This window comes from Sciurus carolinensis, chromosome 3 (assembly GCF_902686445.1).
Source record: "Sciurus carolinensis chromosome 3, mSciCar1.2, whole genome shotgun sequence".
NCBI classification, from domain to species: domain Eukaryota; kingdom Metazoa; phylum Chordata; class Mammalia; order Rodentia; family Sciuridae; genus Sciurus; species Sciurus carolinensis.
Window position 1 is genome coordinate 71,068,679 of NC_062215.1, and position 13,041 is coordinate 71,081,719.

The following is a 13,041-nucleotide window of genomic DNA, read 5'->3' on the forward strand; positions in this document are numbered from 1 at the left end:
ATATAAGATAGAAATGAATAAAATATCACCATTATTGATAAAAGGAAAGCAGCAATAGTAAATGCTACTGATTAAACTCAGACTTCTTCATCTTTAAAGCTACAATACAAAACAGTCAATATTTTCCAATGATTAATACCTTCTGATTCTCTTCCACTTCAGTTCTAAGTTCCGAACTCACAGCTGTTTTCGTTATTGCTCTAAGGAATAAAATCATTATCAGCACTTGGTTTAACATTAGACATGTTTTCAATTTCCCTTTTCCTAAGTATGAAACATATTGTTCAATAAATCAGAAAAAAACTAGAAAGGAAAAAACTTTAAACCTATACAACTGATAAACATTTCTCCTCTCTTAGATGTCCAAATTGTTAATCACTATACAATATAATATCAGGGCTAGGGATGTAATTCAGTGATAGATCACCTGCCTAACATGTACAAAGCCCTGGGTTCAATCCCTAGTACTGCAAAAAACAAATAAAATACAACATAAAATATAAGTAAATAAAACTAAAGAAAAGAAGCATAATAGCAATACTTTTTAAAAAGTACAGTTATTTCCAAGTTCTTATCTGAATATGTACCATGTTGCTATATATGATCTCTACAGCTCACAGACTAAAATACAATGTTAAATAACTAAGGCGGCAGATTGTGCATCCTTTTTAAGCACTTATGGTGAAGGTGGAATTCTCCATCTATATCTTCAAGTAGGATGTTCAACTAAGAACACTTAAAGACTTAAAATCATGTAGTAAAAAACAAATTTATTTATAAAACATCTCACATCAAGTGTCAAAACACTTCAGTGACTCAGGAAAGAGGCAGGCAACCACTTACATCAATAGTTTATAAAAATTTGGCTTTTAAAAAAACTTTGACTTACATTATGAGATGTAGAGCAACCTTAAATAATAGAAAGCAATGTCAAAAAAATCAAAATTTTATTCTGGCAATGTAGCTCAGTGCTAGAACATCTGTTTAGCATGCATAAGGTTCGGGTTTGATCCTCAGCATAATCAAAAAAAAAAAAACAAAAACACTTATTCTGTCACTATGAACAAGTCACTTCACCTCTCTGTCTCAGTTTCTTCTTCAAGACTCAATGATATATACATATACAATCCCTCAGGAAGCTATGGTCTGTGCCAGACTCTAGATTAGTAACATCAGTATATGCTATACTCTGTTATTCACCCAATTCTAAAAGACAGGTATTGTTATTCCCACTCTACCATTAAGATAAGTGAGGTAAAGAGAAATTGTTCATTTGCAAAGGTCACTTCAATTAGTAAGAGGCCAAGAATGTTGCCTAGATCTCTCAACCACACAATGCATGGTCTTGTCCTCTTCTCACAAAGAGGGTTCCACTCACAATAGTGATGGTAAATAGAATTCACATTTTCTAAGCATTTTCATATTTTACTTATGTCATCTGACATGTAAATATGAAGACAATTGGTATATCATTAAGGAGAAGAACATATCAAAGTCTTACTCGATGTTACCTGGCTTTGGTAGGAAAATTCTGACTAAGGTCTTTCATCATCACCAAAGCCAACTCCACAGGAGAAGCCAAGATTCGGGCAGCTGTCTGGAAACTGAGGTCTGCAACAATGCCAGGTACAAGTTAGACAGTATTAGCCCAATGCAATGAGAAGCACGTAAAAACCACCTTTATTTCCCACTATTTTCTTGATAATAAAGAATGCCATAGAATGCAACCATTCCAGAGAGTGCCGGTGGTGCAGTTTCAGGTTTCTTTCACCTCCTGGATTCCCTAGAGTGTTGATTGAGCCATTCCTGCTCTATCTGAATAAAACACTAAGGCACATGCTAACATCTTTAGCAGAGACTAAACTGAGCCCAAATCCTTTTCCTTCTTCTGAATTTATAATATATTACATAATACAACATTAAGACATTTAGCAAAATATATTATGGGGAAAAAAACTTGATAACTTGCTCTTTGGAACAGAAAAGTACACACATATTCTACCCCTTATATGCCTTCAACATTCTATAGACACATATTTTAAGAAATGAGGAATGGGGAATGGGAGTTGTAGTTCAATGATAAGAGTCTTTGCCTAACATGTACCACGTTCAATCCTCAGTTATCACACAAAAAAAAGTACACATATAAGAACATAAAGACAAGACACATTTCTGGCATTCTAAGCTTATATAACTAGTCACGGAAAGATCTGACACCATTTATATGTAGTACTTCAGGCCTAATGTTCTCTGTCTACAAAAGATGTTTCTTGTCTGATTAATTATATTTGATCGATCTTTAAAATCTGTGGATTTATGTGAATATATTCAATCAAATTCAAATTCTGCATTTAATACAACAAAATTTATAAGAAAGGACAGCAATGATCTATCTAAATTTTCATTACCTTGCAATTGCCAAACTTTCAAAGGTGCCATTTCATTGGTACTCTCCACAAGGTGCTTTCTGAGTTCTTTCAATTGTCCCTTCAGGTCAGGGTGTAAGTCTCTGAAAGAAATATAAAATCAGTTCTTTGCTCTCAATTATCTTTTCTCTCTCAGAGTACACCTGTACAAGAAAGGACTCCAACTATATCTTCACAATTTTCCACTCCCAATCCCAAAAAAATTTCTTTAATACAGATAAAAAAAAAATTAAAGTACAATTATTTTCTTCTAAAAATAAGATAGAAAATAAGTTCAAACACCATAAAATTTATACACTGAAATATAAAGCAGTATAATAGTGAATCCTTCCTATTTGAGAAGTTAATAAAACTAAGATTAAGTAATAGGGTCCTCAACTTTACCTGTAGTTTTTTACTTGAACTATTTTATTTTTAAGTAAAAGAAGTCTTATACTGGGATTTGGAAAAAAAGAAAACTTGATAGAGTAATTCTTTGGAAGACAAAAGCAAGTATACCAACAATTTATTCTGGGTGGTGAGTTGTGTGGGTATGCATTATTCTCCATACTTTTCTAGATCTTTTTAATTTCTCAAAATAAAATTGGATAAAAATTTCTGCCAGTTCCAATATGAATTTCCTCCAGCCTATATATAATTATAAATTGTCTAATCAGTTATAAATTCTTATCCTGAAATATAGTACAATCCTTTTAAAGGTAGTGAAATAGTTATCGAAGACAGAGAGATAACATTTATACCACACAGAGAGATGGTTGGAAGATTATGTTCGGTTAAGTGCTAAAAACTCAATTCCCCTATCCACTCCCCAGAACTAGGGATTGAACCCAGGAGCACTCTAGCCCACTCTAACTACCAAGGTATATACTCAACTCTTTTTTTAGTTTTTTTTATTTTGAGAGAGGGTCCTACAAAATTCCCAAGGTAGGTCTCAAACTTGCAATTCTCCTGACTCAGTTCTCCTGAATGAATGGAATTACATGAGTGTGACCAGCTAGAAACTCAAAATTTCTTAAATGCAACATGCAGAAGTTAAAAAATTCTCTCAGAGCCTTCACTTCCAAACAACCCAAGAAAGCCTCTCGAGTGCTGGGACTATAGGTATACAACACCACATCCAGTTTTGATATGCCTTTTAAATCTTGAATCTACAGATGATTCCTACAGACTGATTATTTGTTCCCACTACACCCTTAATTCATCTGTTGAAATACTAACCCCTAATGTGATCATATGAGGAGATGGACCTTTGGGGGGTGATTTAATCACGAGGGCAAAGCTTTCATAAACAGAACTTATGCCCTTGTAAGAGGTTCTAAAAGACGGGCACTGTGGCACACACACGTAATCCCAGTGACTTGGAGGACTAAAGCAGGAGAAGACCAAGTTCAAGGCCAGCCTGGGCAACTTAGTGAGATCCTGTCACAAAATAATAAGTTAAAAAAAGGTGGGAGGGAGGACTGGGGAGATAGCTAAGTCAGTAGAGTGCTTGCCTTGCAAGCACAAGGCCCTGGGTTCGATCCCCAGCACCCAAAAAAAAAAAAAAAAAAAACAGGTGGGAGGGATGTAGTTCAGTAGTTGAATGCCCTCAGGTTCAATCTCCAGTAACAAAATAAATAAATGTAAGATAAAATAACATCTAAGAAGACTTTTCTCCATGAAATACTATGATGTTTTCATAAAATGGTTTGGGATCATGAAACTTAAAATAGTACCATTAAGAATATTTTCTAGCTGGGCATGGTGGCACAAGCCTGTATCCCAGCAAGTCTGGAGATTGAGGCAGGAAGATCGAAAGTTCCAGGCCAGCCTCAGCAACTTAACAAGGTCCTAAGAGACTCAGCAAGACCTAGTCTCAAAGTAAAATAAAAAGGGCTAAGGATGTCACTCAGTGGTTAAGCACTCCTGGGTTCAATCCCCAGTACAAAAAAAAAAAAAATTTAAATAAATAAAAAAATTTCTCTCCCCTTTCATATAAAGCTAGCCTAATAAAATGTATTTCAATTGAACAAGTATAAAACCTATTATACATCTTATACTTTTTCATCTTATGTTTAGCATAAAGAGCCACAACCACTATAACTTAAAGGCCCACCCACTCATCCATGAAAAAAAATTAAGCGAAACAATTTGGTTCACCCTATTATTCAATTAAAAACTGGTATTTAACTTTATGTCATCAACTGAGAGGGAAAAGAAATTAATTTAAGTTACAGGCAGGTACCCATAGTATCATTTAAGAAAAAAGAGATTTAGCCAGGTGTGGTGGAGCACACCTGTCATCCCAGCTACTCAAGAGGCTGAGACAGGAGGATTTCCAGTTTAAGGGCAGACCCAGCAACTTGCTGAAACAACTCTCAAAATTAAACAAGAGGTAGAGGATCAATGGTAGGGTACCTCTGGGTTCAATCCCCAGTAATGCAAAAATAAAAACTAAATAAATAAAAATAACAAATTTCAGAATAACTGGAAATTGCACTTTATTAGAAGCAAAGTGGGTATTTCTCCAATTTACAGTACAAATATGAAGGGCTATTAGATTTGTACTCAGATAATAATGAAAGAGATGATGCTAGGAATGTGGGAAAGTCTGAAGATTTAAAGAGTATAAAGACATTTTTTAAATAAATAGAATATACATACATACCTTAATCTTCCAAAGAGGAACCCCTGAACTTCATCAATAGGATCGTTTTCACCAATCACTGTGGTGTTTACCTCAGTTCCTATAAAAACAGTAAATACATGTCTAATGGTTCAGACTAGAAATAAAAACATTATTAATCTGACAAAATTTGAGTGATATAAAAATAAAAGTCAGAAACAACTGAAATAAAACCATTTGAAATGTCAACTACCTCAATTAACATTTTGCAATTAGTCTAAACAAATGCAATCAATGTGTTCAACAGTTCCTGTGATCACAGATAATGTATTTTTCCCCTAAACTGTAAAAAATTTTAGATCTAAAATTTCAAAATTAACAACTTTTAGTATGAGGAGAACAGGATTCTTCAAAGTCAAAATTCTGAAGAATCTGCAATTAGGCAACTTAATCCTAAATATAATTACTGAAAAACCAAAATGATGAGTTATTTACTAGGCTACTTTCTACTTGCTTTACTACCCAAACTGGTAATTTTTTTGTTTAAAAAAAAAAGTTAAAAAGACAGCATGTAAAACTTGTAAAATAATGATTTCAAAACCCCACATCATTACGACAAGAAAAATTCAGAGTAAACTACTCCAAGTGCAGAAAAGAAAGAACATAAAATTGTTCATTAAAGTATATTTAAAATTTCACATTGTAATCACAAATTAACGGTTATTTGTAAACCATATAACGTCAACAAAAACAATTACTACTTAAACTTTTTGTGCAAAATACTGTGCTAAACTCTTTATTTATTCCTCCCAAATACTTAAAGAAGAATATTATCATCATCTGCATTTTACAGTGGGAGAAATTTAGAACCTAGAGAAGTTGCTTAAGGTCACTCCCAAAGATGAATGGATAAAGCAAAGAGCATTAATGACTCCTAAATCTATGCTTTTTCATTACAGAAAGAAATTCCACTTTAGTTCATACTTAAAGAAAACACACTGGTCTTCATTGTACAAATTCACCTTTCACCTGAGTATCATCCTTGGCCTTGTACTCAGTGCTCTTAATGGCCAATTCCACACCATAGCCAGAGAGATGAACTGGCTCCTTTCTGGGATTCTGCAAGTAAAGCAAGTATTCCAACATTACTAGCTAGCTTGTTATAAGCTGGGCATGGTGGCACACGCCTATACTTCTAGCAACTCGGGAAACTGAAGGAGAAAGATACCAAGTTGAAGAGCAGCCTCAGCAACTTAGCAAGACCCTGTCTCTTAAAAAAAAAAAAAAAAAAAAAGGAGGGGGGCTGCTGATGTAGCTCAGTGATAGAGTACCCCTGGGTTCAATCCCCAGTACTGCAAAAAGATAAAAATAAAAAAATTTGTTATGGGTCATAGGTAATGACTGTACCTCATTAACATTGCATCTAGTAGCTATCACCTAAGATCATGTACTCAAAATATCTTTAGCTTGTTTCTTAAAGAGACTATGTGTTCAAGAGAGTTTGCTAAATACCAACAGTAATAAAAGCATGTATCTATCATTAAAATATTCATTCCATTTTTGAAAAAAATCAATGCTAAGTTTATGTTTTTCTCTCTCCAGAAAATCCTAGTCTCCTTTACACATTGTATGTCACCAGGACTGTGGGAATGAAAATTCCAAGGTAGAAGCAAAAATCAGATAAATGGACAGTTAAAAGGGCAAAGGGTATAAACAGTGAGAAAATGGAGAATGAGAAAAAGCATCTCCAGAACCTACAGAGCAGAGCTGAAAACTGGTGAGGTCTCAAACCAGAGTTTTGTTAGTACAATACGTGTATGTGCATGCTTTTTACTGAATTTAAATGCTTCAGGCAGGGCATGGGCTAAGAAAATGCCACAGGCTTGCCACCATCCTAATGGATGATAGGCCTACTAGACTTTTTTTTTTCAGTATTGGGGTTTGAACACAGGATCTTGCACAGGACTATGTAAGCCCTGAGTTACATTCCCAGTTCTTTTTATTTTGAGACAGGATCTTACTAAGTTGCCCAAGCTAGCCTCGAACTTGAATCCTCCTATCTCAACCTCCACAATCAGCTAGGATTATAAGGCTTGCACTACCATGTCTGGTCCCATTAGACATTTAAACTTTAAACCGGCAAGGGTCTATCAAGTGGAAGGAGGAAGAGGGGTTGTCAAACACTGGACTCTGAATTTTCATTTAAAATTTTTATTTTACTTGCACAGACTTAGCACCCAATGTGCTCATCATGACACACAAACTTTGAAGGCTAACAAGCTTAATATATAAATAATTTCAAATACTAAATGTTATAAAAAGCTTAATTTTAAATCAATTCTGCCTGATTTCACCTCTTTAGAAATACTCCTTTTCCTACCAAATGAAAAGGTACCAAAAAGAAAAAAGGAAATTAAAAAGGTGTATAAAGGAACTGAGTTCAAGAATCAATATCATAATATGACAACTATATTAAATTTAACAAATATCATTTACATGATTCATTCTGAAATAAAATGTACAGTTTATTAAGCCACTTTTTTAGTAAAATTGTTTTACATTTCTTCAAAAAGGTCAGCCACGCACTGCTATGTGTAAATAATAGATCTGATAAAAAATACTCAATTTCTTAAAAAGAAGTTCAAATAACTAAATTATTTTATAAAGAGGGAAATTATGAGCTTATGTCCTAAGGTCATGGGAGGCAAATTAATATTTAAAAGTTAAAAATAATTCAATACTTACAGGTATATAATGTCTGAATACATAATTGATTTTGCCTGCATTGCTTTTTAATACAAGTTGGTGGTGGAAATTAGAAAATTTCTCATAACCAATCTCAGAGTAGAAAATCACCACTGGGCTTTCAGGATTGGATGAGGGATATCTATGATCTCCTTTGAACAATAAAGGTTTGGATCTGGAAATAAAGATTAAAGTTTAAAATTATCAAGTTAAAAAATATTTTAAACACTAAAAAAGATACAAAATGTAAAGTATAGCTTAATGACTTAAGTAAAGATTATAAGTATCTTTACGTAAATGGTATCAGAGTCTTAGTCTTCACTTGATAAGAATATTATCAGGTACAAGCCTGACTTGTTCATGATTACAAAAAATAAAAGTATATTCTATAAATACTAACTATAAAATAAATAAACTAATAAATAAATACTAACTATAAATACAGATGCAGACTAATAATTGTTAGCAATTCCTAGAGAAGGAGAAAAAGTCAGAAAAAGAATATACATCCAAATCTCTCAGTCCTAAATCTGCAGGTATTTTTTTTCCATATAAAAATAATCATTCTTTTGTCTGAAATTATAAGTACAAATACTGCAAAAAGCAGAGGATGACTTCGATGCCAATTATAGCAATTCTCTCTGCTCTACCATTGTTAGTATTATGGTCTTTCTACTAATGAATCTAACATTTCAGTTTTCCTCACACATTTTAAAATTTAAAAAAAAAAAAACTTTTCTAAGGGTGTCATCACGATACTAACAGATCTTAATGTATGACCTATTAACCCTATGATGGATTCAACAGAATGCAAAGACATATGAAGGAAGATGTTCATTACAGTCTTTTTAGAAGAGCAAAAATAAAAACAAACAAACAAAAAAAAAACAAATAATTTTGAAAATCATCAGTAAGACATTCTTACACCAGTTATTATGCATGTGTTAAAAAAAACACTGAGGTACACCTACATGTACTAAATGGAATGATGCCTCTTACAAAAATAAGCCTATCTACTTGTACAAATTTAAAACTATGAAAAAAAAAACCTAATAGGATAAATGCCAAACTATTAAAAGTACTTATAGCCTCTCAGAATAAGAGACACCATTACTTTCTTATTTATAAAGGTCTGCATTGTAGTTATAACAAATCAAAGTTTTTCAAGAATTTTAAGTTATCAGTTTTGTTTGCTCAAGAGCACCATTTTACTATGCAGCCATTCTTGAATGTCCTTGCCTTGACCCTGAGCTAGGTAGAACATACATGGTATACAGTGGTTGTCACCCTCAATAAGAGCACTAATGCCATTTGGTGGGCAGACACAGCTGGGCATACAAAGTCCAAGAAGAAGACTCACACCACCAAAAATGCCATGAGCATTTCCGATAAAACAGTCCACCACCATATTACATTTATAGCAGCATTAGAGGTGGTACTAAGTGGTTGCTGCTACAGTAAGAGAGGTACTTATCGTTGCTGTTTACTATAGAAACCTAAATCTCTTTAGACAAAGAAGCGTAATTTGGTGGGGTGGGGATGCTTTTGTTTTCTTTACAGTGCTGGGGATCAAACCCATGGCCTGTGCATAATAGACAAGAGCTCTACCCTCAGACCAATTTCATATTTCCAGAACGCCAGAGTGCTGGGTCAGACCAATTTCATATTAAAATCAGGTTGCAATTTTCTTTTGCTTTGTCTGAAGCTAGTAATATCATGAGATTATTATCATTAATATCATTACTTTAGGCACTGGCTTTTATATACACAGTATTCCTGCTAGGCTAAAGAATGACAAAGCCCAGTTAATATCTCAGAGAGTAGTACTAAATTAATAGGAATATTAAATACTTTTATTATCTCCATTTTGAAGTGAGAACAGGAAAGACAATACTTTGCTTCATTTTGTAAAACTATTTTAGGTGATGAAGTCAAGATTGCAGTCAGTCTGGGTTCAGAATCCACACTACAAACTATTATACTTACAGACTACAGAATAGGTAAGAAAGATCAGAAGGAAGACTTAATACAGAAAAAAAAAAAAACCCACAAGAAATACATAACATTTAAATAAACACAAAATCTACCTTTCAGATGCTGTTAGTAGAAGAGTCTCCAAGGTATCAAAATCACAGGTCTTCTTTCCATGCACGGAAAAAAATGAATCACATCCTTCTGGTGGAGGCTCATTAGCGGCTATCTGTCACATAAGACAGTATATATATTTTTATAACTTCTAATCAAAGTTGAGTTAAAAACATGTATGTTCTCAAAAAAAAAGTATATTCTAAATATGTGATTAATTTATAAAAAGGTGTCACCAATAAAGGTAAAACTAACATCCATACAGATGGAAAGGTAAAATTATATGCAGTACCCAGTAAGATATTCAAGAACAAGACTGAATGAGATGTGAGTTTTTGTGTGGAGTGAAACATATTTAACACCAAAGGAATAAGAGACAAGTCAATCTGCAACTTTAAGGAGAAGAACTTTGAGGAGGAAGATGACAGATAGGAAAAGGAAAGGATATAATGACAAGCACTGCTATATGCACTGGTGTCATCCATGTAACACACTCATGTTAAGATGTCCTTTTCTATATATGTAATACAAATAACTGAGAAAGATGGGGAGAAATGGAAAGTTTGTTATAAAAACATTGATAATATTAACAATTTTCATTACATTTTTCTATTTTTTGATTAATTATTATTAAAAAGTACAAACAAAAAAAGAATAGTATAACAAATCCTCACATTCCCTTCATCCAAATTCAGTAAATATTAACTCATGGTCAATCTTATTCATCCACCTTTCCACCGTACTCCACTGATCATTTTGACAAAATTCCCAAATAACTTATTTATAATGTATAAATAACTTTTTATATGTATAGTATATATCAATAAGACAGATTAAAAAAAAAATACCACCATGACACTTTAAAAAAAATCAATGGAATTCTGCAAGGATGACAAATGGCTTCATAGTTTTTCAATCTTCCCAATTTCCTCCATAAAAAGGGAATAACTAATAGCAAAGCTCCAAAGAAAGGTATTTCCATGACCCGAAATACTAATAAGACCTGCAGATATGCAGAGGTCATGAAATGGGAAGCAACAGAGGACCTGAAGATCCTTAGAACAAGAAAACTCTAAAACAGACAATAGTTTCTCACTGGAAAGGAAGATGGCCCAATGATTTCTGTCCAACACTAAGCACTAAGCACCAGTGAGCACAAAGCATCAGCAGTAAAGTTGAAAAAGGCTGGGGAGGTATGGTCACTCTAATCTCTCAAAACTCATGAGCCAGGACTCCCTTTCAGGACAGGGCTTCACTTTAGGAGAAACTGCTGAAAGTAAAATAAAACTTGAGGAGGACAGAGATGAACAAACAATGGAAAAGAAGGTTCAAATAAAAGTGCAGGAAGGGAATAATGAAATCTCAAAAAACAAGCCACTGTATCTTCTTAACACTACATAACATCAACAGCAGAGGGAGCAATAACAATCTGTAAAACCTACAGAAAACTAACATCAAAATGGGCAAAAAAGTCTCTATATCAAATCCCATACAAAGTTATTGTAAAGGGCATAAAAATGAACCAAATTACACTTATAGATCAGCATTATACAATAGAAATTACTGCAAGGATAGAAATAATCTACATCTGCATGACACAGTGGCACACAGTAGCTCAGTGGTAAAGTACTCCTGGGTTAAATCCCCATTACCACAAAAAAGAAAAACGATTGTCTACACAGTACTGTCCAAAGTGGTAGCTATTTGCCACATGTGGCTTCTGAGCACTTGAAATGTGGCAAGTGCGAGTGAACAGGTAAATTTTTGCATTTAACTTTAATTGATTTATATTTAAAAGGCCGCACATGGCCAGGGCCTACCATATTGGATAGTATAGTCAATAAAACCATGTCAGAAATATATAGCCAGAAGACAGATTAAAAATGTAACCTATTACAAACATGTTAAAACATATTAAGAAGATAATACAAGACAACCTTAGGTCAGATAAATAACCTTGTCAGAATTAGAAAAACTCACAAATGGAGGTGACAAAACTCAAGAAAGTATTCAGAGGTTTAAAAACATCATTTGAGAAATAAAAACTAAGAAAATAAATATATCAAGTAATGATTTAAATTAGAGTAGCTGGGCTGGGGTTCTAGCTCAATGGTAGAGTGCTTGCCTGGCATGTGTGAGGCACTGGGTTCAATTCTCAGCACCACACATAAGTAAGTAAAATAAAGGTCCATTGACAACAAAAATATTTAAAAAAAAAAAAAATGAGAGTAACTCAGCCAAGCACAGAGGCACATACCTGTAAATCTCAGCAACTTGGGCAGCTGAGGCAGGAGGATCTTGAATTCAAAGCCAGCCTCAGCAACGACAAGGTACTAAACAACTCAGTGAGACCCTGTCTCTAAATAAAATACAAAACAGGACTGGGAACGTAGCTCAGTGGTTGAGTGCCCCTGAGTAAAATCCCTGGGACCAAATATATAAAAATTAAAAGTAAAAAGGGTTAGGGATGTAGCTCAGTGGTAGAGTGCCCCTGAGTTCAATACCCAGTACTGAAAAGATGAAAAGAAAAAAAATTAAGAGTAGCTCAGGGGTACAGCACTTACTTAGCAAGTGTGAAGCCCTATATTTGATCCCCAGATTCAATCCCCAGCACCACAAAACAAAACAAAACAAAACAAAAAAGAAATCAGTGATAATGGCTAAGAGTATAGCTCAGTGCATGCTTAGCACACATAAGGTCCTGGGTTTGATTCCCAGCATGAGAGAGAAAGACTGGGGGGGGAGAAAGAAGCAATTTTCTTAAAAAGGAAGGAAAAAGTTGGGTGCACACAGTAATCCCAGAGCCTCAGGAGGCTGAGGCAGGAGGAAGGATCACAAGTTTCAAGCCAGCCTCAGCAACTTAGCAAGGACCTAAGCAAATCAGTGAGACTCTGACTCAAAATAAAATATAAAACGGTTGGGATGCCCCAGCACCAAAAAAAAAAAAAAAAGGGTTGGGATGTGCCTCAGTGGTTAAGCACCCCGGGGTTAAATCCTTGGTACAAAAATAAATAAATAAAAGGAAAGGGAAAAAAATTAAGAAATGAGACATTCAAGAGAATAGGAGGAACAATGAAGATCAGTGAAGAAAATCATCATAAGATGATATGAATTGCTGAAGAAGATATATAAAAAAAACCAAGGGGAAAGAACTAATTATATTGTAAGAAAAATATCCTG

The 13,041-nt window shown here is 34.0% G+C and overlaps 1 protein-coding gene across 3 annotated transcripts in view; it reads right to left on the reverse strand.

The window, feature by feature from the left end:
- The window catches only part of Uggt1 (UDP-glucose glycoprotein glucosyltransferase 1), a 112,656-nt gene that overhangs the window by 76,807 nt on the left and 22,808 nt on the right, over positions 1-13,041 (reverse strand). For all 3 annotated transcript variants that reach the window (XM_047544663.1, XM_047544662.1, XM_047544664.1), the window contains exons 5-11: positions 9,864-9,976; positions 7,777-7,951; positions 6,054-6,150; positions 5,074-5,152; positions 2,409-2,509; positions 1,512-1,611; positions 140-200 (exon numbers count right to left, since the gene is read on the reverse strand). In XM_047544663.1, the coding sequence (XP_047400619.1) occupies positions 140-200; positions 1,512-1,611; positions 2,409-2,509; positions 5,074-5,152; positions 6,054-6,150; positions 7,777-7,951; positions 9,864-9,976 (726 nt within the window). The remainder of the gene's footprint in view (positions 1-139; positions 201-1,511; positions 1,612-2,408; positions 2,510-5,073; positions 5,153-6,053; positions 6,151-7,776; positions 7,952-9,863; positions 9,977-13,041) is intronic.